The sequence below is a fragment of the Ostrea edulis genome, chromosome 10 (genome assembly GCF_947568905.1).
Source record: "Ostrea edulis chromosome 10, xbOstEdul1.1, whole genome shotgun sequence".
Classification (NCBI taxonomy): domain Eukaryota; kingdom Metazoa; phylum Mollusca; class Bivalvia; order Ostreida; family Ostreidae; genus Ostrea; species Ostrea edulis.
The window spans coordinates 24,556,222-24,582,771 of NC_079173.1; the positions used below are offsets into that span (position 1 = coordinate 24,556,222).

Sequence of the window (26,550 nt, forward strand, 5' to 3'; positions counted from 1 at the left end):
TGAACCTGAAATCCAAGAAACAAAAATATTTTTTATTTTTCTAGAATTTGAAGAAGCGTTTGAATGTTTGATAATGTCTGTGATTTAAGTCATTTAAACATTAAAATGCTTTCTTTGTTATTTCATTGACTGATGAGGTACATGTAACTAGCATTGCAGAAAAAATGCATAATTCGCGTAAGCGATTGATGCAAATCTTACTGCAATGATTGCTACCTTCAGCACCCGATGAAACAAAGAAAAACATTTTAATGTTTATATTCATACTTTTATGCATTTTTTAAAAACACACTAGAATTAACTACTAAAATATTATATGGTTGACCCATTCGTACGCTAAAGGGAACTGCCAATGCACCCTTTGACCTTAACGCTCCATATTTGGAAATGGTCATGCAGACAGGTTATTGTCATATAACATACGAGTAAGGGGCCAAATATACGATCTTATTATGCCTCCTTCAAAGAAGAGTCTATCCATTCTGGACATAGGAAGATGATGTCCGCTCAATATCTTGGGAACCCGTTCACAAACATTAAACTTGTTACACTTGTACATTGTGAGAAGAATATGACCTCTATTGATTTTAGGTCACATGGTCAAAGGTCAAACTTGACATAGGAATATGCTGTCCGCTAAATATCTTGAGAACCTTTTGCTTGACAGACATCAAACTTAATGGACTGGTACATTGTAAGAAGCAGATGGCTCTTTTAGATTTTTAGGTCACATGGTCAAAGTCAAGGGTTAAACTGGACATAAGAAGATACTATCCGCTCAATATCTCGAGTACGCTTTGCCTGACAGGCATCAAACTTGGCACACTGGTAAATCCTAGGGAATAGATGTCCCCTATTGATTTATAGGTCACAAGGTCAAGGGTCAAACTGGACATAGAAAAATACTGTCCATTCAATATATTGAGAACTATTTGTTTGACAGACACCAAACTTGGTACACTGGTACATCATAAGGATTAAATGACCCCTATAAAATTTGGGTTCATATGGTCAAAGGTCAAACTTGACATAGTAATATATTGTCTCTTATATCTTAAAAATCATTTCTTTGTTGACACCAAACTTGGTACACTGGTACATCCTGAGGTGTAAATGACCCCTATTGATTTTTAGGTCACATCATCAGTCCACTCTGGACATAAGAAGATATTGTCTGTTCAATATCTTGAATTGGTTTGGCACTTCTATCAATTAAATGATGCATGTGTATAACCCTTTTCAATTTTGCATCATGGGGGCATATATGTTTTTCAAACATTTCTTGTTTTGTATTTGCACTGCATTCAGATCAAATTAAGAATTTCATGTACATGTATAACAATAAAACGCCAGAGTATTTCTGATATGAAAATGGTTTTTGAAAGGATGAAAATATGTCAGCTTTTTTGGTTTTCTTTGCACCTCAATGATCTGTGATGTTTTCTGAATGAATCAGGTATTCAGTGTTCAAACGAAAGCTGGCTGCTTTTCACATTATTTGTTATTTTATATGCAGACGACACTACACTGATAGTAGAATCCGAAAAAATGGATTTACAAAAACAACTGAATAGCTATAAATACTCCAAAAACTGGAATCTAAAAGTACATGTTGATATATCTAACTTATTCATATTTAGCACAGAGAAACAAAGAAGTTGAGGTTACTGATGTATTTCAATACCAAGTGGTAGACCGTTCTTTGCACACTGATTTTGGTTCCGTTTACGTGATCAAGATAGAGGGCTCACGGCGGGTGTGAACGGTCAACAGGGAATGATTCCTCTTCCTAGCTACCTGGTCCCACCTCTGATGCATCGTTGTCTACATTCTCTTCAGTCTTGAACGAGGTTGTAGACAAGGAGATCGATTGGCACCATATATCTTTATTATTACAGTAGAACTGTTGGCAATAACACTTAAAGAAAATCGAAATATTAAGGGTATAACTGTGGCTGGAAGACAAAACAAATTAGGCCAGTATGCAGACGACTCTTTTTTAACGTTAGATGGCAGTGAAAAATCACTTAGAGAATCTATGAGAGTTATTGATATGTTTAGAATGATTTCTGGACTACAGTCAACTCTCGATAAACCGCCACCTTTTGTTCTTATGAAATTATGGCATTATAACGAATTTGTACGTTTAAATATTTCATTATCACAAGCAGTTTGGTCGGGTAGCAAATCAGGTTCGACTGAAACTTTGTGTAATAATCTGAAAATAAAATGGGGAAATAGCAAGTTTAAGCTCCTCGGAATAGTATTTACAAAAAATCTGGAAGACATGATTTCATGTAATTATCAATTTAAAATCAATGCCATTAAAAAATTGCTAGGTTTGTGGACTAAACGAGATTGAATTGGTAAAATCACAATTATATCAAAACTTTAGCACTCCTAAGGCTTATACACTTATTTTCAGCATTGCCTGACCCACCTAAACAACTACTGGAAGAGTTCAATAAAATATTTTTAAAATCTATTTGGGGATACAAGGTAGAAAAGTTGAAAAGAAATACAGTCGCGGGTACTTATGATGAAGGTGGACTAAACATGGTACATTTCCCATCTTTTATATATTATATTAAGCTGAAATGGGTCAAAAGGTACCTTGCAGATAATGAGGGTATATGGCAACATATGTTGCATAGTATTTTAAATCTTGGAAATTCTGATTTCATTTTTGACCTATCCAAAGAAAAACTCAATGAATTTGTAAATCATATTGACAATGTGTTTTGGAAAGATGTGTTTAAAGCACTGTCAAAAGTTAAAGAAAGCTCTCTTTGTGTGACAGATTATTTGAATTTAGATATAAGAAACTTTGTTGATGTTACAAAATGGAATTTTTACACAAATAAAGTTGACAGAGGCATTAAGACCTTGAATGATTTAGTTTTGCAGAATGGATCATTCAAATGTTTTAATGATGTAAAAGATGTGGTTGGTACAAAGAACTGTTTGAGCCATTATTGTCTTATTTATTTCAAAAATACCCCAAAAAAACTAAAAGACAAATTGCTGCTTTCAAAAACAAAGTAAATCATGAATTGTTGAGTCCAAATCAATGCATTGTACAGAACATGAAGTCTAGTTCTAATGTAATTTTTATATCAAGTTTTAAAGGAAAAAGAAAGGGAGCCCCACAACTCAAAAGAGAGAAGTGAGAAACTTTTCTCACATTATCACCAGTGTGAGATAGACTTTACCCATGTGAGACAGCCATGTGATATTTTTCTGTCTCACACTGCTGCGACGTCATTTGATTGTGACGTAATATATTTTCTATGATTTACGTTACACGGTGAAGATTTACGGTACACGATGAAGCAAAAATATGTTGCATTGTTATCTTTAAATTTTAATGTATATAGCTTTCTGGTGAACATCCTTAGTTTTTTTTAGTTTACACTTACAGTGTAAACCATTTTCGGGTATGCTCTTTTTGCCTATCTAATTAGTTTTTGCATCGAAGTTCAAATGAGGATTTTGATAATTTAGTATTTTCTCAAAGCTCCTAAATTTATGCACTAAACTGTAGGTAAAATGTGAGAAAAATAATCCTTCATTATTAACTCGTGTGGGATAGGGAAATTCCACCTCTGGAACAAGATTCACTGTCTAGGACTCGGCAAAGCCTCGTCCTAGACTGCGAATCTTGTCCCCTCGGTGGAATTTCCCTATCCCACACTCGTACTAATGAAGGATTCTATTAATCTCAGTGAAACTATTTCAGAAAAATGTTGGGAATTTTATTATATGAATGCATCATTATACACAAAAGAATCCCGTGGGGATCCAGGTTAGAATAGGTCCTCAGTACCCCCTTGCTTGTCGTAAGAGGCGACTAAATGGGGCGGTCCTTCGGATGAGACCGCAAAAACCGAGGTCCCGTGTCACAGCAGACGTGGCACGATAAAGATCCTTCCCTGCTCAATGGCCATAAGAGCCGAGCATAGGCCTAAATTGTGCAGCCTTTCACTGGCAGTGGTGACGTCTTCATATGAGTAAAATATTCTCGAGAGGGACGTTAAACAATATTCAATCAATCAATCAATGCACAAAAGAAATAAAATTAATTTATCTTCAATACCGTATTCTTATGTGTTATATAGCTACAAACTCTTTCCTTCGCAAACTTAAACTTGTAGATAATGACTTGTGTTCATTTTGCAAAAGTGAAAGAGAAACAGTCACTCATATTTTTTATGACTGTGTGTATGTATCTGCCTTCTGGAGAGATTTTGTGAAATGGTACAATGCATTTCAAAAAAATTATAAAATCACAAAAAGAATTGTGTTACTAGGCAATATTGGTGGAAGTTGTTTGGAAAATGTTCTTCGTTTGTTAGCAAAAAGGAACATTCATTACACCAGATCACAGGGCTCAAAACCCAAAATGTCGGATGCAATTTGTTTAAATACTAGGAATTTATAAAAATATTGTCAAGATGTATTTCATAGTAAATCCAAAATGCTTGGTCAATGGGCATTGTATGATTATATAATGGACAAGTAGTTTGCTGAAAATCATGATAATACATTTATATGAGAAATAAAATAATGACCTTTATCTTTGAATGTATATATATATATATATATATATATATATATATATATATATATAGTAGTTTGCTGAAAATCATGATAATACATTTATATGAGAAATAAAATAATGACCTTTATCTTTGAATGTATATATATATATATATATATATATATATATATATATATATATATATATATATATATAGCTAGGTCTTAAAGTTTATGGTTATTTCGGATTTTAAAAATGTCGGTTGAGCATCACTGAAGAGATATTATTTGTCGAAATGCGCATCTGGTGCATCAAAATTGGTATCGTATATAAGCTTTATGTGTGTGTGTGTGTGTGTGTGTGTGTGTGTGTGTGTGTGTGTGTGTGTCATTGTTGTGGATGCAGAAGGTGCACAGAATAATTGCAAGTGTGAATGAGTGAGTGTGGATTACAGTTTGCATGTTTGTATGTATAAATGTGTTTAAAATACAAAAATAAAACATTAAAAACAGAAGTTTATGTTACTGATGTATTTCAATACCATGTGGTAGACCGTTCTTTGCACATTGGTTTTGGTTCCGTTTACGTGATCAAGATAGAGAGTTCACGGCGGGTGTGAACGGTCAACAGGGGATGCTTACTCCTCCTAGACACCTCGTCTCACCTCTGATGTGTTTGTTCTAAATTTTCATCTTTTGATAGGATTTATAAGATTGATCAGTGTTCGTTATCTTCGTTTGTTATACCGATATGTTCGCTGTATCTTTATTCGTAATAAACGAGTTTTACTGTATTCGTATGTTTGGATGATTATTTGTAAAACCTTTAAATCAATGTCATTTCAGTTTGGGACATTTCCACTTTTTCGCCAAAAGACGGACTGTGGTCATTGGTGCCGTGCTACGTGGAGGACGTACACGCCTCGATTTCACAGAAGCTGCAAAACGGCAAATATGAATGAATCGGTCAGCCAGGGGTGTCGACAGAATACTCCCTTAAACTGTTCCCTTCATGATGAACAACAGAACCATGGCTCAGTACCTGTCATTTTACTCATATTGCTCATTGGAATTCTGGCTCTTCTGTTCAACAGTGGTATATTAGTTGTTATTGTCAAGGAAAAAAAGATACGACATACATGTAACCCGTACCATTTCTTCGTTGTTATGTTGTGTGTGAGTGATTTCATTGTAGGACTGGGAATCATTGTCGCTGTTCTTCGCCATTTCATTCCAGCTTTTCAGAAGAGCAAAGGTGTTACGATATTGAACACTCTTTTGATGACAACAGGCCTCTATCTGTCGCTCTACCACACATTCTTGATAAGCTTACAAAGGTTTTTAGTCATATGTAAAGAAAATTGGAATTCTCATATCTTTTGTCAAAATCGGAAGTACTTTGTATGTGTTGGTGGTTGGATCGTCATAATGATAAGCAGCTGTGTCCTTATTTCGCCGTCTCCGAAGGAGATTTTCCCCCTTGATAGTTTCAACATATTGAAATATGTCTACAATGGTCATTATAAGGCATACACAGTATATATAAGATTTTTAACGATGTTTCTGTTATCTTCTACATTGATTTTATACCTAGTTACAATTGCGTATGTGCACAGAACATACGCGAAAATTAGTCCCATCGGCGACTCCAACAATTTAAGTGTTATTAAAATCAGCGTTCAACCGATTGAGCCACGCCCCACTGGAAATATAAGTACACCTTACATTGTGCAGAAACAAGTCAACGTCGGTATAGGAATATCACGCGTTCAACATTCCAATCAGATGGTTGCACTTAAACGTAGAAAGGTTGTTGGTACATTGCAGCTGGTGGGTCTGCTGATCATGGTCCTTCTGATTTTTACAGTACCTCTTATTGTAACACTGTCATGGTTTGATATTCTCTCTGCTAGAATCAGGGGAATATTATATGGTTTGTTTGGTGTGAATTCAATGTTGAATCCATTCATATATGTGTGGAAGTTGGTGGATATCAGGAGAATGGTAAAATCAGCACTGGGTTGTTTCAACAGATAGAAACACAAATATGTACATCAAAGTCGCGTTCAGCAGACTCCATTACTTGTCAAATAGAACGATGTGGTGTAAAGTATTCTCTTTAGAGAAGTCGAGAGGCATAGCCTTCATCGACTTCTCTTCGCAAGCATTCATGTTTTGATTCTGGAAAACGTGTAAATGCAGGAGTTGGTGACGGTTTGTGCTTCGACCGACTTTTCAACTCTGATGTGCCTGGATTTACGTATAGACAAGTTGTTTTCAAACATTTTTCACAGTAATGCACAAAACTGTCATAAGGAAATCAACACTTACGTGCTTTTAATCCATTTTCAACATGTTCCCTGTCCCGGGATTACGTTAACTTTGTCACAATAGGGGACCAGTTAAGAAATGGCTGACGTAATCAGATGCGATTTAAACCCGGGACAGGGGACATGTTGAAAATGGACACGTAAGTGTTGATTTCCTTGTGACAGTTTTGTGCATTTCCATGTTTCTCGAAGGCTCCAATTTTGTAATAATGTTACATGAAAACATATTTTACTTAATATTTGCATTTGCATCTATGAATTGATATTTGATTGTGTGAAATTGAAATGACCTTGAACTTGTAACACGTATCGTCATATATTTAGAGTTTTTCAGTATGTGAATTGTATACAAATGTACCATAGTACCACCGTTTTAGAGACAGATTGACATGTACATTCCAAAAACCCATAAATGGCAATAAGGTGTGTGTTGTGAAAATGTGTAATTGGTTGGGTTTTTTTTATCCTTTGTTCTGCACGATTCAAAGTTGTTCATATCTTAATGTCTTCTACCATGGCAACCAGGAGTCAAGGACACATACATGTTACAACCTTTGTTTGATATGTTCTTTTATTGTCAAGTCATAATGACGTGTAAACTCTTATCCTGATCAATTAACATATTTGCAAATTATTTAATAATTATACACAGGAGAGAATTAAGAAAATGTCCCACTTGAAGTAAAAATATTTCCATTTGATATCTAATAAAACAATATTTTTTTTACAAACTTAATACATGTAATATCGGTTTGATGTTGCATTATTCTATTTGACACATGTAATGAGGATTTTCAGTTGGTTATATAAACGGTTTTAGTTGCTCAGAAAAATTATACAATGTACATATGCCATGGAGGTGGCCGCTGGACCCCAAAAGATAAAGGGATACCTCTTAGGTACGACCCCTCCCTCGAAAAGGCGGAGTTTTAGCACGCAATGTATATAATGCGCCACCTTTTTGGTATTATTAGTGGTTTTATATGTCTATTGACCGGGATCAATTTGTGTAATTTACATGTTTATTTGCTCATAAATTTGCAAACCTAGTCATTAATAAGCGGTTGTTTGTATTAAGTTGTCCCAGCCAATTAATTTTGTATATTTTGGTCTATTACGTCATTTTGTTTGAACTTGGTTTATTACTTCATTTGTTTGATCATGATAATAAATGACATGTTCACTTAAAATGTTGTGTTTTTCATTAGACATTTCAAAGATTATCCAATCACAAAATCTGACTACGGAATGCCAGAGTTTTTGCTCATATTAATGGGGTTTTCTATTTCAAAATTGCGGAACATAGATGATGTTTGGTTTCTTTGCCTGAGTAAGCGATACACAGTCTACTCCACCTGTATATTGAAATCTCTTATATTGAATGATCTGTTATACCGAAGTCTCTTATATTGAATGATCTGTTATACCGAAGTATCTTATATTGAATTATGTGTCATATTGAAGTAAATATAAATCCCCAGTAACATTGTTTATGAAGTTCAACATGAGTTATACTGAACTTTGGATATAATGAACAATTCCGGTCGGTCCCCTGAGGCAGCAGGGGACAGTTTCGCACTATAGGCCCGTTTAACTTTTTCAAAAAATAGAAATACCCCATATTTGAAGTGATATTACATGTGTAAAAATGTATACAATAATTTTAGGATGCATGTCAAATGTAGCTGAGTGCTTAATAAAAATGTTGATATACAACATGTAGGTGTCACCATGATTCCTAACATATAGATGGGAGCAAATACGAAACTAAGACACGTGGTCAGTTGCTGAAGAAATTCTGGTGAAAACATGCAGGGTCCAGCAAAAGATATGTAGCTGTGAGGGAAGGTGGGTGGCCCCATATGAGAGGTAGATTTTTGAGAAGGGCAGATAGGGTTCTTGATTGTGCACAGTGTCTAAATCCCCATGTTTGGTACTGTGGGGGTGGTGCGGATTAGCCCAAATGAGTGAAAATCAAAGCAAAAAAAGGGGAACCTGTTCAGAGCATGTTTTGTGCACCAACACCAGTATTTATAGATGACGTGTAAATTAGGGTCATAATTTATTAACTACACTAATATGAAATACAAGTATTGACATAAAAGGGAAATGTGATTTTTCATTAGTCTGTCATAATCTGACTTTGGTGTATACCCCCTATCCACATGTTTCAAAACCAAAGAAACTGTCCCCTGCCACCTGAGGTAGCAGGGGACAGTTTCGCACTATAGGCCCGGTCAACTTTTTCAAAAAATGGAATTACCCTGTATTTGAAGTGATATTACATGTGTAAAAATGTATACAATAATTTTAGGATGCATGTCAAATGTAGCTGAGTGCTTAGTAAAAATGTTGATATACAACATGTGGGTGTCACCATGATTCCTAGCATATAGATGGGTGCAAATACGAAACTAAGACACGTGGTCAGTTGCTGAAGAAATTCCGGTGAAAACATGCAGGGTCTAGCAAAAGGTCTGTAGCTGTGAGGGAAGGTGGATGGCCCCATATGAGAGGTAGATTTTTGAGAAGGGCAGATAGGGTTCTTGATTGTGCACAGTGTCTAAATCCCCATGTTTGGTACTGTGATGGTGTGGGGGTGGTGCGGATTAGCCCAAATGAGGGAAAATCAAAGCAAAAAAGGGGAACCTGCTCAGAGCATGTTTTGTGCACCAGCACCAGTATTTATAGATTACATGTAATTTAGGGTCATAATTTATTAACTACACTAATATGAAATACAAGTATTGACATAAAAGGGAAATATGATTTTTCATTAGTCTGTCATAATCTGACTTTGGTGTATACCCCCTATCCACATGTTTCAAAACCAAAGAAACTGTCCCCTGCCACCTGAATTTCAATATATCCGGAGTAGACTGTACATGTAATCATTCGCATTATGTTTGAATCTGCGTGACATGATCGGGGGAACTTCCGGGAAGCTCTGGGATTTTATTTAAAAATGTCATTTTGTTGCTTGTTGTCTAGCTTAACGTAAGAAACGTTATTCACGAGTCAATCACGTTATAGCACACGTTCAACGAACCCGATGGCATTTTGCTGAATGTTGTATACCTCTCGTCCATACTTAAGACTGATTGTTTGAAAGTAAACAACAAAAATTAAAAATCAACAACATGCGAATCGCAATATTACAAACAAGCCATTATATACAAAAGAATGCTCGGGGCTCGGGGGAGAAAAAGCTTATAGTTACATGTATATATATATATATATACTGCGTTATGATTCAGTCGTTTAGTAATTCACGCGAGATTTCTGTAGATATTACAGATTACAATATTATTAATTAATCGCGATGCCAATCTTGACTGTATCTATCTAGGCCATTTCTTTTGTGTGATTGTGGATCATTAACGAGGGTAGTAATATATCGAATTTCTTACAACAAAATGCAAATTTTTGTGTGACGCATGTACCCAGTCACATATTTTTGTCCTGTTTTCCTGATAAATTATTTTAAATATGAAAGAATACGATGTCGTCATGACCTTAGAATATACGCACAATCTAACGCTATACAACATTGTACACCCTTCTTATGAAATATTTTTGATATTCATTTACACGACAAAACTCGATTCCGAATATGTTTAATAAGCATACCTCTAATCATAGACGGTTATGCACTGATGTGTCTAATAATTTCAGGGCGTTCAACAGGATCATCATCTTCGCAAGCCAAGTGTCCGATTCGCTTACTCTCAGATGCAGGATCATGCGCCGACAGATTTGTAATATTTATCTCTAGGTGTCGTTTTTGTTCTTGTACACGTATATATCCATGCATAGGCGGATCCAGGAATTTGTGAAAGAGAGCGAGGGGTTCTAGCACTTGATCTTTTAGGTACTTTTCACAACCTCCAGTCCCTTACTCCATTTGTGTACATAACATCCTAGGGAGATCTTGAGACAGCTTATACATGAAAATGCTTGCTTTGTCTACTACCTGTTTCCAGTAATGCTAATTGTCATATTCAGATCTGATTTCTCTATGACATTCAAAAAACAATGAGTTAAAAGTTTCTCCAAAGAAGCCGAAGATCTGCGGTAAATGGTATGGTGGCTGATTTGTGCCACTTTACAATTTGTCGTCTTTTCATCATTTCGAGGCGTAAAGACGACAAAACGAAAGACGACAAAACGATAATTAGATACTTTTCTCCCCGAAATAACGAAAAGTCGACAAAAAAAAAGATTTCCCCATTATTTTGCTATCTGATATTCTAGGAATTCAATATGAAATTTGCTGTGTTTTCGATAATTATTAATTACATATGTACATATACAAAAAATGAAACATCTAGAATTAAATCATAGTTCGTATGTACTTGTATTCTACTGAAGAAATCTTTTTTTTTTTTTGTAAATGTTATACCAGGCATGTTAAATTGGAGGTTGGGGTGGGCAGGGGCCCTGGTCTCTCCCCCTTTTACAATTTACTTTTTCCGTTATTATGATGTAACCATATTTTTTAACCAATCAAAATACTTCTAGTGTAAAAATGGCGGAAAATGTTTGAAGAGATGGTTGGGGAAACATAATTTGGCGTAAATGTAAATCCAGTCTAGCTCGCATATTTTATCAATTTATTATTTTGTTGTTTTTTTGGGGTTTTTTTTTGTTTTTTTTTTTTAAATACCTGTATACACTTCACATGCGGTAAACGCAAAATCTTCACCCGGGATTGCTGTAAATGGTAAGATTTGCTTTGGCGGGCTTACGGTTTAGGAGAAATTCCTTAAGTATTCAAACTAATAAAAAATATTGGAAAGAGAAATCTCTTTTTCTTTGAGAGATATCTCTTTCACTTTGAGAGATATTTCTTTTACTTAGAGATATATCTCTTATATTTTAAGAGATATATCTTTCAATTAGAGAAACATCTCTTTCACTTTGAGAGATATCTCTTTCACTTAAAGAGATATCTGTTTTACTTTGAGAGATATCCGGGCTCTTTTACTTTGAGAGATATCGCCTTCATTTAAAGAGATATCTCTCTAAGGATGTCTCCCAAAATATAAGAGATATCTCTTTAATCGTTGTGAAAGACTTTGGAAAATTATTGAATAACGGAATACATGTAAGTATAGTTTAAATATATGTTAGTAAAGAACTTGATTTATCAATTTTCAGATTATATAACTGTATACTGTTTAAAGATATATATGCAAGAATTACTAATGACTTAAAGGTTTCTCGAGCTAACAAGAGACGTTAGCAATGCAAATTATTGATCAAATAAGAATAAATTGAGAAATATTTGAACATATGAGAACTATTTACAAATCTAACATGAGAAGAAATATTTTAACGATTAGAAATTATTTGAACATATGAGAACTTTTGAGAGTTTGATAAATATTGATTTTGCATGACTGATATGTCAGATGATTGAGAAATTGACATCACATGTATATTTGAGATAATTTGAAAAAGAAAATACATATACATGTATACAAGAGCAAACACGACAAACACACTCTGCCTGAGTCAAGATATCTTCTGAAAACTTGAGCATTTCGTTAATGATTTATAAGACTTTATTATTGAAAACTGTGATACTACAGCAATTAGAATATATACAATATTTTTTTGATAAATGAGATTCATAAAAAAAATGACTATTTCAAACATATGAGGCATATTTGAGATATCTTTTGAGAACTTCACCAATCTATTATAATCCATTTTGAAATAAAATAAGATTAAAAAATCCATATGAGAATATTTGAAGCATATGATGAATAATTAATTTCAAATATCTTTTGAAAAACAGATGTGATATTCTTTTATCCAATCTATACACACCGGTACACATAAAAATCCAACATATCTGGTAATCATATCATGTAATAAAAAAGTTCATTATCTTGACCAGTAATAAGAAAAACAACATCTATGTCTCTTCTCAGGTTAATATTTATTCTTTTTTTTTTTTAAAGGAAGTTAGTTTCTGAGCTTTTGAGCCCAAATGCGCAGGATGCTACAACTAAATATTTAATGGTTCAATACTGATCCCACTGGTACAAACATGTTACACATCTTTTATTGAACCCTATCCGGTTGAAAAGAGAAGTGTGTCCATTCATTTTGAAAGGGTTTTGCAGGGACTATATTTTGTTTTAAAAGGATTGATTAATCAAAAAGTTCTAAATCTGCATATTACAGTTTCTGTTTCATGCAATATCTCTTCTATTCTTATACTCCTATACCTGTATTTCAATTTTAGAATTTATGATACAAATAGTTGAGACTTTGAACTAGATATAATGTTGCAATTAATTAATTTGGTTGGTATATTTTTCCAAACAGAACAGGTTTTCAAAAAAGTTTAAATTAATTTACTCGAAATTATGTATGAAAATTCAGTATTTTCGCCAATAATTTAAAAATCTGGTCTCTAACCCCCACCTTTGTTTTAGTTCCATGTTTTAAAATTTCAATACAAGATCTTGAAAATTATGTGAAATTTTAAAAATTGACCTTAATCCAAATATGTCCTTTTAAACTCTCAAATTCGATATCATGAATTTTTTCATATATCAAGTCTAAAAATGTCATAATTTATTTCCATTAATGGCATTAAACTTTTTTTTTTTTTAAAGTTTAATGGCGTTAGAAGACATGAATATGTATCTATTTTGTGTAATGATTGATTTATGTTGTTGTCACCTACAGACAAATCAAGTTTAATTGAATAAATTTCAAGTAAGTAAGTAAATAATTTTTATTTAAAGTCGGAACTATATACAGGTAAACAATAAACATGAGCTAAGAGCTCTTTAACCGACTATATAGCATTAAAAAAACCCACAAAGCACTAATGATATATAATTGCATGCATAGACATAAAAACAGAAATTTGAAATAAAACAGGACGCATACATGTATACAGACATCACAAGTCATGCATATATATATACTAACAAGTGCAGAAAGTTCATGTTTAGAACACTGTAGCTCAATAACAAGCGTTGGGACCCCAGTTTTTCTTTTGAATTTTCTAATTCTCCTTCAATATAGAAAAAAAACACTTCCCAAAAATTGACATTACTCCAAATCTCCGATGCAAACTTCTTTAATGACACAGCATGCTGGAGTTACATGGCTATGTCAAAAAGAATAGGCCAGACTTTAATGAAAAGGTGAAGATAACGAACAGTGATCAATCTCATAATTCCTATAAAATATACAAATGAAGAGGTGGACAAACATTGACCCCTGGATATACCAGGTGTGGGACCAGGTGCCCAGGAGGAGCAAGCACCCCCTGTCGACCGGTCACACCTGCCGTGAGCCCTATATTTTGATCAGGTAAACGGAGTAATCCGCAGTCAAAAATCAAAGTGTAAAGAACGGCCTAACAATTGGTATGAAATACGTCAGGCAACATTTGATCCATTGACAGGTTGTATAATATGCCATCATCCTCAATCATTTTTTTCCTGGTTAGAGTAGGTCCATTGTTACTGCACCCCTTGCTTGTCGCGTAAGAGGTGGCATAATGGGTCGGTCGATCCTTTGGATGAAACCGCAAAAACCGAGGCCTCGTGTCACAGCAGGTGCAACACAATAAAAAAAAAACTCACTGCTCAAAGGCAGTGCATGGATACGAGTTTCATGTTCATTTTATTCTCTCACGAGAAAACAAACTGCTCATTTATATGGCATGATCTCAATTCAATTTTGGGAACTGCACTTTTAAACTATTATGTACACGTTACCTCTTTTGGATTTAATAAACTCTCCATGAACTGTTTTACCATTACTAAGTATTATTACAAAATGAATCGCCATTAATGATTCTCATTTAGGCAGTTACTATTTTAAAGTCACTTTAGCCAAGATTTTCCCCAACACACGCCACCACCGTCTATCAGTACTTTGATTCAGACAGAGATTATTATCTCACATGATTCATTGTTTTAGTTTCTTGATTATTTCATCATTACTGAATACATTTTCATGATTTATTATTGTTCCCTCACAGACGGCGTTTTCGTGAAAAAGTGTTAAAACAAGGGTACCCCCTACACCAGATCTAAATCAGTAGCGCATCTGCCTACCCCTGGCTTCTGTCACTGCTTACTCTCCTCCACATTGACCTCATCAAGGTGTTTATTGACCTCATCAAGGTGTTTATTGACCTTTGAGGGATATTATTCCACGCATGAGTTGATATGGGATATAACCCTACTGTCCATTCTTCACCTTTTCATGCATTGCAAGTGAAACTAATATACATGTATTCAAGACATAGGGCTCATGGCAGATGTTACCGGTCGACTAGGGATGCTTACTTCTCCTAGATGCCTCATCCCACCTTTGGTGTGTCCAGGGATCCGTGTTTGCCCTACTCCTGTATAGGATTTATGATCCATTAATCACTGTTATAGCGAAGACTATAAAAATAACAATTATCATAATCCTATTTATAAACATCAGATTTTTATTGTATTTTGTACATAATAAATAATAACAATCATCCTTGATTATGAACAAAAGAGAAACCAGAACTAAAAGAAATCTCAACTAATGACTGATATCTAAACATAAAATTCAGAACCAAAAGAAATCTCAAATAATGACTGATATTTAAATATAAAATTCTTGAACAATACCGAGGAAAAAATACAGATTTCATGAGGATGAGATTGTTAGTATGTATGAACACAAGTACACTATAATATCATATTAATCAATGAAAGAGATGCAACATAAACAAGAACTAAGAGATTCTAAATCCTCAAGTCAGAGAGACTCCTCAAGTTTGCTAAAGTTCACATGAAATACAAGATATTTGGAAATCTGGGGTTTTGCAGATAGAGTGCATACAAAAGAGTGGGAGAACCAAAAATGTTACACCCCTACCCCCCATTCTTAATTACCCAAGAACACCTTAGGATGCAGACAATCTGAATCACCAGGAGTTCTACAGGTTGCACCATTCAGCCAGGTGGTAGCCGATAAGGCTTGCTTTTATTCACAGGCAATAGTATCGCTTAAGGTTCGAAATGACTATAGCAAATTCAAACCCAAGCGATACATTTGCCTGTGCTTTTATTGAGGAATGCTGTCATACACATTAAGCACCAAAACACTCATCTCGTACATTGAGACGCATCTCACCCAAAACACACATCTCACCGAATCGTTCATCTCACAGAGACACATCTTGTACATTCAGATACATCTCATACATATACACTTTACTTAATGACAATATTTGATCAAATAAATTTCAGTTTTGAAAGAACATGAGAGTATGAACTTCAACATTTCACGCCGTCACGCTTCGTGAAGCGTATTCCGTGATTTTTATGACATCTTTTTGCCTTTGATATTTTTTTTTTTACAAATTCTAATGATCGCCATTTTCTCATGCATGCAATAGAGAACAATGCATTAGACCTCGAATGAAACACAATACTTCTATTACAATGGTTGAGAATTCCGAAACAAATACAATGTAAATGAAGAATTAAAAAAATGAATTTCACATATGGAGATACACGAGGGTAAGAACTGCAATGCTTCAAGCCGGTATGAAGCACCACAGTTCATAACCTCATGTATTTTCAAAAATGAAATTTATAAAAATAAGATAAAATTCTGAAGTTATTGTGCGATTGTTCATAGTTGTACAACATATAGGATAACATCAAGCATGATGTGCTGGAGAAGTTGTGTGAACATGTAAAACATGCCCCAAATCATGGCCAACACAGCAAACTGACATTTGACCTTGATCTGTCTCAAAGCTCTGACCTTGACTTTTCAGTTTAACATGCTGTTGTCTGAGTGCAGATACACAGACACACAACCTGATCTTTGCTATTTGGGACATGAAAATGGTATTAAAGAGTAAATGATACAACTTGTACATGTGTTTGTAAAAAAAAAAAAGAAAAAAAAAACCTGGATACAAATTAATACTGGTATACATATATATATGTACCATGTTTTGAAGCTAAATATCTAAAGTGCGTATACATGTAGCTAAATTCAATGCTGTTTTCAGACGATCTTGTAGACAGATTGCAGCATACATAAGACATTAAATGTTACAGCTGTATATGCGACTATAAAAATATAAATAATTCCTTAAATATATCACAAAAGATCTGTCATTTAAAGTATAACAAAACAGTTGCACACTTTTGACCAATAAAACAGGCCCGGTTTCCAGTCTTCACGAAAACATTTAAAACTTGCTGGCCAGTCGGACCAGTGAACTGTCTTAATTTACTGGCCCACAGTGAAATTTACTGGCCCCCCAAATTTTCATAGTACATGTTTATCATATACATTATGGAATGCATTGTAAAATTGTACAATTAATTTACTGAAACTATGGTTATTACTCATATTCATATCCACCCTAAGACATCCTTTCTGTCTATACCAGGAAAACGACACCATACACGGTATTCTCTCTCTCTTTCGATTTCTCTCTTCACCCGCAAACAATACTACAAATTCACGTATTTTTCACAAACATGAAAACAGCCCGAGTGCACCTTAGGGAGTAGCCTTCTCTACCAACATCAAATGCAAACAATTGATTGATTCTATATTAAACTATAGAAATTGCATAACATCAGAGATAACTGCAGTTGACCAAGTTAATTTTAATTGGACAATGCAATAAAGCAGAATTACCAGTGTGCAGCCAGTGCGATACAGAATGCGGCCATTTTTGTTGTTTCAACAAGTTGTTCGTTGAATATTCACGCGAGCAACGTACAAGTTATCTTGACAATTACAGTCTTTACTTTAAAGAAATAAACAAACCACGATGTCTAAACACTTACTCTATGTGCTATTTATTGATTTATTTTTATTTTGATGGTAAATTTAAGCAAATATCTAAATCCAACATTATATTTAATGTGACTTACAAAAAGTCTACAAGCCCATCGGACTTCCTGATTTTTATTTTCACTGACCCGACTGTAAAATTCACTGGCCTCGGTCTTCGGACCACTGAGTTTTCGTGAAGATCAACAACAACAACAATATGCATGACTGTCATAAAAAAATTTAAGTGTTCATTTCGGTACCTGTCATTCAAAAGTGCATGTCAAATAATTAAATACGTAAAAAAGGCACATAATGCTGAACACTTCAACATATAAATGCACGAAAACCTGAGAAAAATTATTTCTTTGCACGACACAGATTTCCATTATTGTGGAATCATCATTGCTTGGGGGGATGGGGTGTGTGTGTGTGTGTGTGTCAATATTTGCAGATTTCATAGGTCACCCTTGCCCACGAACATTGAAACAATTTCAAGTTTCTTTTTCATAACGTTAATTTTTTAAAATCCCAATTACATGTACATTAGGTATCTATACATTGTTATTTGACACAGTATTTAGTTCATGGAGACAATAATTGAGTTGTTTATTCCCCAAAAAATAACAACTTGTTAATTATTATCATAAGGTATGTACAATGCAAATACAAGCAGTATGTGTCTCATTTTGATTGGACAGTCACAATTATAATCGAATTACAGTCTAGTGTGTCAGAAAGTGCCTGGAATTGCATCAGTTTTCGCTGCAACTTTTCTGGGACAGGTCTATCAGAGAGAATTAGCATGAATTGGTTTTAGGGTTGAAGATACTTATGAAATTACATCCCCACAAACCAGTAAAATTTTGGTTACCCACAAACAATGATGATTTTACAATACGGGATATACCTCCAATAACACATAAGCATCACACACAAAACATGATTCTCCAAGAATAAAACTTGAAAAGTTTCAATGTTTATATATATATTATGTGTGTGTGTGACATTGTTACAGTATTTGTCTTTCTGACCAGACCATTTTTTGTCTGATCAGGGCAGCTGAACCATATTTTGACAGAACACTCCTTTAAAAAAGAAAAGAGCATTTTGTGTGTTGTCATTGAGGGATATCAGGGACGTCTAACTTTTCTTGACATTGTGCTGGTTCAGCTTCCAGTAAACGCCCTTCATCGACAACAGTTCGGAATGCGTTCCTAATTCTACAACGTTGCCTCTATGTATGATGGCTATCTTATTGGCGTTCTGTATTGTAGAGAGTCTGTGGGCAATAACAATACACGTTCTGCCTTGTCTGGCTTTGTCCAGGGCTTCCTGAACAATCTGTAAACATAAACGAACAATACTGTTAAAACACTTATTTTTGTGTTACACTGTAGAAACACTTATTTTTGTGTGACACTGTAGATATAGAAACACTTATTTTTGTGCGATACTGTAAGAACACTTATTTTTGTGCGATACTGTAAAAACACTTATTTTTGTGCGATACTGTAGAAATACAAACACTTAATTTTGAATGATACTGTAGAAATAGAAACACTTATTTTTGTGTGACATAGAAAAACTTAATTTTGCATGACACTGTGGAAACTTATTTATGTAGGACACTGTAGTAACTCTTTATTTTGTGTTATACTGTAGAAATACTTATTTTTGTACAATATTGCACAAACACTTATTTTTGTGCAATACTGTACACTTATTTTTGTGTGATACTGTAGAAACACTAATTTTTGTGCAATACTGTAGAAATACATGACCCCCCACCCCCCTCCTCCCCCCACCACTGAATTTTTTTTTGAAAAGAATCATTCAATGTGAACAATGTTTTCAATCTTGTGCAGGGTTTTCTTTATTAAAAGGATATTAAGATTCTGATGTTTATGAAAAATGCATTTTATTTTTTCATTCTTTAAAAATTTGTCGATTAACTCATGTGAACTTACATGGTTTTGAGTAGAACTACACCAGAATATTTAGATTAGCAGGAAATTTTTTTTGCTTTGATATGAGGTTATCAAATATCCTGTAAAGTGATGTGTGATTACAGATTTAATTAGAAGGCTATATTTAGCCACAACCTCGGCAGACTCTACAAGTTAAAACAACTAGGGTAAAAGTCACTGACATAAATATGGACATAAAGACACGCAGCCTGTCTAAATTCTGTACGACTTACATATTGAGTAACTGTTTAGATAGTGGTTTATTGTTACAGCAAACTTTAGAAATTGTGTCATTATAATTGTTTTGAAAGTCATATACATTAGTTACATTTGTATATCTAATCTATTTAAAAAGATTTTGTAGTAGACCTACATGCAAGTTATTTCATTACTAACGCATTACAATAATTAATCTGTCGCACAAGATATCGCAAATAATATTGCTGATTCATCAAAACTGCAATTTCATGATATAACAAGTTTTTGCCTTTCAAGTGACAGTTTATTACTTGCCCCCTAATTTAGACATCTTTTAAATTACAAAAACTTGGTATTGATGCTTGAGGTCACTTCAATTTTGTTTATTTACATTTATAACACTTCTGATTTTTTCATTCCATTGTTAACATTCAGAATACCTTGGATGACATCCCATGCATAAAGCAACTACGCATTCATGGTAAGTACATACATGTATCTATTCACAGTATAACTTGAAAACTTATATATGACCCAGAATAGCACCAGGACTTTATTATTTGGATAAACAATAATTCATTTGGTTAGAATACGTCTTGATATATTGTTATTTTGTGATTTAGAATCACATCATGCATCACATTAAAGAAAACACGAGCTTGGGATTATCAAAGTGGCAACACTTTTTCGGGTGCCTGTGCTTATATTGAAAACCCTGGCATACAAAGTGCTATAGGCCAAAATATGAATTCATGCACTTGAAATAAATCCATATATATGATAATAAGATATTCTTTTTGTGATAATATGATTAATATTATTTCCAATTCATGATTGTTCACTTGATAAATTTCCAAATGCATACGAAACCTTGAGAAAACTTGTCAGACTGAATACTGCACAAGTAATATTTCACTGGACAAACACATACATGCCAACTTTCCCGATTTAGGCGGGATCTTCCCGATTTTACCCTCTGGTCCCGCTTTCCCGATCGGGAAAGCAAAATTACCCTAAAATCCCGATTTGAAATTTTTTCCGACCAAAATTTCCGATTTCACGATTGAAAACGAGTTTGAAAGTGGGATAATCGTGAAATCTCGTGACCAGAATTGGAAATCCCGCGTCATTTCTGAACTGGCCAATCAGAAATCGGGACAATAGTCAGCCATTGCTGTTTACCTGTGTCGCATGGTGTCGGGTTGGTCTGCCTGTGTCGGGGTGTTTATTGGCATGTTTTGGTAGTAATTAATCGGGAAGACGGATTTCAAATTGACCTATCCTTTACACAAACGTGAATGACAACGATGCTAGTGTCACCACCAAACAATCGGACATTCCGCCTCTCGCTGACAGCATCCAAAATTTGCAATAAGGTACGTCAAGTATATATTTTTTCCAACTATAATAATATAGGCTATCCAAATCTATCCGTCTATAGCGATGTATTATATAGTCTATATAGTGTAGTATTCATTAAATATACTTTGTGATACGTAATTCGCACAAGTCTGTACTGAATTTTTTATTTAGCAAGTAGCCTTAATTTACAAGTAAAACGGAATATTTTGATGTGTTTTTTTTTTCCTGGTAATTATTTCAGATGTCATGGGTGCAAAGGTTTTGTTCGCAAACTTCATAGCAGTGCAGATCACTCCTTTTTTGGTTGCAATGCAGATTATTCCACCAGTCTCTGCAAGCCCATGTTTACAGACAAGCAAGATCGCCTTTGCAGTCGTACCTAAATGCATGTGCTTTAATTTAAATTTTGATATATAGACCGGCCAATGTTTATTGTATGGTGTAAAAGGATGCAACCTTAAATATTATTTGATATTATGTATGTGACTTGTTGGAGAAGATTTTTTGCTGAATAGATGATTTTAATAAAATATTAATGTATATCTTTCAAAGTTTTTTTTATATAGTTAATGGTCAAACACATTTGATGTTGTGTTAATATATGATACATTTACAATGATTTGATTGATATTTTATTTGAAAGGACAAATATTTATTTTCATGCTAAAATGTCGTGAATTTTGAGCTTTGAAAAAAGGTCGTCGCGCGCAAAATCCCCCATGGGGATTTTTAAAAGTTGGCATGTATGCAAACATGAAGAGAATTTAAAACATGTAATTAAAACACACTTTAATTTTATTTACCCTTTCACTCTCAGTATCTAAGGCTGATGTGGCTTCATCTAACAATAAAATACAAGGATTTCTGACCAGTGCTCGGGCTATAGCTATTCGTTGTTTCTGTCCCCCGGAGAGTTGTGTTCCCTTGTCTCCAACACTTGTATCATAACCCTACAATTAATAGTAGCATCATCAGCAAAAATTCTCAAAGACTATATCATTCTGTAAAACACATCATCATTATATTCTATATTCGAGCCCACTTTGGCTCCACTGGTAGAGGACTAATATTAAGCTGGTTCCCCTAATTTCAATTTATCTGGAGTAGACTGTATTTTGGTCAAATACAGATAATCTATAAATATTCTTCCTTCTATAAATATTCTTACTGATTTTGGAGAGAAAAAATACATGCAGACATGAAATTTAAAGTTCACATTAATTTCAATTTAGACCAGACTCACGTGAGGTAAACTCTCAATGAAGTTATGGATATTGGCATTTCTGGCTGCAGTGATAATCTCGTCCATCGGAACCTCTCTAGAGTTATCCCCATAAGCAATGTTTTCAGCAATACTTGTGTCAAACAACATAGGTTCTTGTGATACAATCCCCATCTGTGACCGTAGCCACTTCAAGTTCAGTGATTTTAAGTCAAGGCCATTTGCTGTCTGAAATTCAAGTCTTTAATCTATAGATATGTACCATTCATGAACAGTGTACATGTATACCGTATGAGTGGAATTTTAGGGGTGACACAAATTTAGCAATTTTCCCACAAAAATGGGTAATATACTGTTGAATCACTTTAATTCGTGGGGGCCAAAGTTCGTGGGTAAGCAAAATTTTGCTGGTTCGTGAGGACGTAATTTCGTGGGTAAGTGAAACGATGTCACTAGGAGAGATAACTTTACTTGGTTTAAAAAAAATGTTCCGAGGACACGTAAATTTGTGGGTAAGAGTGACCTACGAAATCCACGAACATCAATTCCCCACGAACAATGATGATTCCACAGCTAGCTTACAGTATTTAGCAAGATAGCGACTTTGATTCCAAGAAAGATAACTATTACCTCCGATATGGAATAAATTGTTAGTGATATTCAATTTTAGCGATCTTATCGCACACGCTAATAATGACAAAATTGAATCCTTGCTAAAACTTCTGCCTATACGGTATACACATGGCTAATACTAAATGAAAATGGACTCCAAGAAAATAAGATCGATAACATTTAAAGTATTCCTCGGAAACAAGAATCAATTAAGAATTTGCTTTCAATTTCCTAATCTTTAAGGTTATTGACAATACTTTCATTGTCCTATAGATTTATCATAATTATGCATCTTCCTTGAATGATCTAATTTGCATATTACGTTGTTAGATTAAGAATAGATATTAAAACTGCAGTATTTTATTTTATCTCACCACTGAACCACTACTTGGGTCATAAAATCGTTCTACCAGCTGAACAGTCGTGCTTTTGCCACAACCACTGGTGCCAACCAGAGCGAATGTCTCCCCTGGCTGCACAGAGAGACTGAGGCCCCCTAGCACTTCGACGTCCGGCCGGGAGGGATAGGTGAAATGGACATCCTGAAACTTTATCTCCGCAGTGAAGGACTTCTGTAAACAAAGAGAATTTTTTCAAAAAATGAAATAATGATTTGAGAAAAGTCATTTAGGGCCCTGTTAGAAAGTTAAGTCAGCAATTACATGAGTATTTTGGCATATCTAAATTTGGCGAAATTGGGCCTGACGCACTATTTAGCGTAATTATGATATACCCTTTGTTCTGTGTTTGATAATTAATGGATAAATAGATATTTTCATATTCTAACGCAGCTTTAAATTAGTACTCTTGTTTTACCGACAAAGGTGCTAAAATAAAAGAAGCCCACCAAAATAAGCACTTGTGCAGTATTTACTGCTACCGTTACCTTGACATTAAACCTACACTTCAGAATCCATCATATACCCATCAACGTTTCATTTTTTGATATTGTGGATTTCACAGAGTGTGATCCGATTTTCCGGATCACCACAGTGCTTTTCTGATTCCGTATCAGTATCCTCTGAAACGGTTGACGTCACAATGCATCAACACAACATTTTTTGGTGGAAAATATCGACCGCATCACAAACAAAAATGTGTATACAAAATATCATTTCACTGTATGTCTGTGTTTTTGATAATTTGGATTACATGTATTATCTTACAAATGTGGAATTAAAAATACATGAGGAGGTATTTAATAAATTGATCATTACTACAATTACTTGATCCCAAGAGTTGGATCACGTCTCGTTTACAGGCATGGATCATCAGATCAAACTCAACGCTTCGCATCTTGTGTGATCTGATGATCCATGCCTGTCAACTCGACATGATCCGACTCTTCGGATCAAGTTAATGTAGTAATACTATATATTTACAACACACTTTATCAGACAGGAAATTTAACTTGAACAAATATCAAACAAACTTTAGTATATTAAATTACATGTACATGCCATATTCATGATTTTGTATAAATTACATGCTATATTTATAATTTTGAGAATGCATATCTGATTCAGTTACTGCATCTTCACAAGTCAAGGGTTATTGATTCGTTACCTCGCACTAACCCTTGACATCAGTGACTATATAAAAGTTAGTGCGAGGTAACGAATCAATAACCCTTGACTTGTGAAGATGCAGTTACTGTAGAGTCTTAAATATACACGAGGAATTTATTATCGCATTATTCCGTGAGAAGCATCATTCATGAAATAAAATTTGTTTTTAATTAAATTTTCTGTTGCTAAAATACACAAGAACTCTTGATTAACAAAGAACTAGCAAATTCATGATCACGTGATTTGACGTATACGCATGATTTCACCATATTAAGTACTCGCATAAAATAATGAATCTCTACAGTACCGGGTATTTTATCACGATTCCCCATCAGCTTTCAATATTTTGTTCTCAATGGTTCAATATGAGTTCTGCAAAAGACCAGCATTATTTTGTTATTCTGTGTCCCTACAAACACATTACCGGTTTTTGGCCTTCTTCTGTTTGGGCATCAATGAGAGGTCTCCTCTCGATGATGGAGAAAAGTCGGGCGGCTGCTCGTCTCCCCTTGGTGAAATCTGGTGCATTAGATCCAGTTCTTCCGACATGCATCCCACCAAATATGATGGCTCCAAACACTCTGTATATATATCAGGGATTTACAATGAAGGCAATGTTAACAGTATCAGGCAACGAAGAAATAATAATAACAAAATAAAACCATTAGGTGTGGGTGGGGGTGAGTGTTCAACTTTCTTAAACTTAAGACAATTTTGACATAAAAATGTTTAAAAAGATATGCACCATTTCATTGCAGTCTTATACATTAATTACAATGCGTAAGTGGCATTTGCACAGTGCTCACAAAACGTGGGTGGATGCTACAGGTCTGAATATAAAGTACCATAACTCCAGAATGACAAATTGGAAAATCGTCAACAAAGGATATGACTATATGCATAGGACAGTAAGCCACTGAATTGGACAGATGGACATACTGATGGAAAACTCTAGGACTTGCACACATCTTTAATGCTAAGCCCTTAATGATTACCATAATTTCCTTTGTCAAACTACACCCTTACCTGAACACATCCTGGAATTCCAGTCCCCCGATCACCAAGTAAGCACCAAAGGTAAACGATGCCGCATAGGCGAAGTATATAAAACACTGGGACACAGCAAACACCAGACCATACAGGGCCGCTCGCTTAATCCCAGACCTGTTAAACATAACAAAAATACATACAGGGCCGTTCGCTTAATCCCAGACCTGTTAAACATAACAAAAATACATACAGGACCACTCGCTTAATCCCAGACCTGTTAAACATAACAAAAATACATACAGGGCCGCTCGCTTAATCCCAGACCTGTTAAACATAACAAAAATACATACAGGGCCGCTCGCTTAATCCCAGACCTGTTAAACATAACAAAAATACATACAGGGCCGCTCGCTTAATCCCAGACCTGTTAAACATAACAAAAATACATACAGGACCACTCGCTTAATCCCAGACCTGTTAAACATAACAAAAATACATACAGGGCCGCTCGCTTAATCCCAGACCTGTCATATCAAAATTACTTACAGGGTTGCTCACTTAATGCTCCTTTTCAAGATGAATGAACCATTCAAACCCTCATGTGAGATTTCCCTATTCCAGATGAATGAATCATTCAACCCCTCATGTGAGATTTCCCTATTCCAGATGAACAAACTATTCAACCACTCATGTGAGATTTCCCTATTCCAGATGAATGAATCATTCAACCCCTCATGTGAGATTTCCCTATTCCAGATGAACCATTCAAACACTCATGTGAGATTTCCCTATTCCAGATGAATGAATCATTCAGCCACTCATGTGAGATTTCCCTATTCCAGATGAATGAATCATTCAACCACTCATGTGAGATTTCCCTATTCCAGATGAATGAATCATTCAACCACTCATGTGAGATTTCCTTATTCCAG

The 26,550-nt window shown here is 34.7% G+C and overlaps 1 protein-coding gene and 1 long non-coding RNA gene across 7 annotated transcripts in view; one reads left to right on the forward strand and one right to left on the reverse strand.

The window, feature by feature from the left end:
* Positions 1-15,324: 15,324 nt before the first annotated feature.
* The window catches only part of LOC125665602 (phosphatidylcholine translocator ABCB4-like), a 55,301-nt gene continuing 44,075 nt past the window's right edge, over positions 15,325-26,550 (reverse strand). For all 6 annotated transcript variants that reach the window (XM_048898318.2, XM_048898314.2, XM_048898315.2 and 3 more), the window contains 6 exons: positions 25,655-25,792; positions 25,053-25,209; positions 23,435-23,632; positions 22,470-22,676; positions 22,030-22,176; positions 15,325-19,040 (listed from right to left, as the gene is read on the reverse strand). In XM_048898318.2, the coding sequence (XP_048754275.2) occupies positions 18,840-19,040; positions 22,030-22,176; positions 22,470-22,676; positions 23,435-23,632; positions 25,053-25,209; positions 25,655-25,792 (1,048 nt within the window). In that variant the 3' untranslated portion in view covers positions 15,325-18,839. The remainder of the gene's footprint in view (positions 19,041-22,029; positions 22,177-22,469; positions 22,677-23,434; positions 23,633-25,052; positions 25,210-25,654; positions 25,793-26,550) is intronic.
* Positions 21,102-21,768, forward strand: LOC130051054 (uncharacterized). The gene is made up of 2 exons (XR_008799462.1): positions 21,102-21,240; positions 21,468-21,768. It is a non-coding gene; the product is annotated as an uncharacterized LOC130051054 (long non-coding RNA).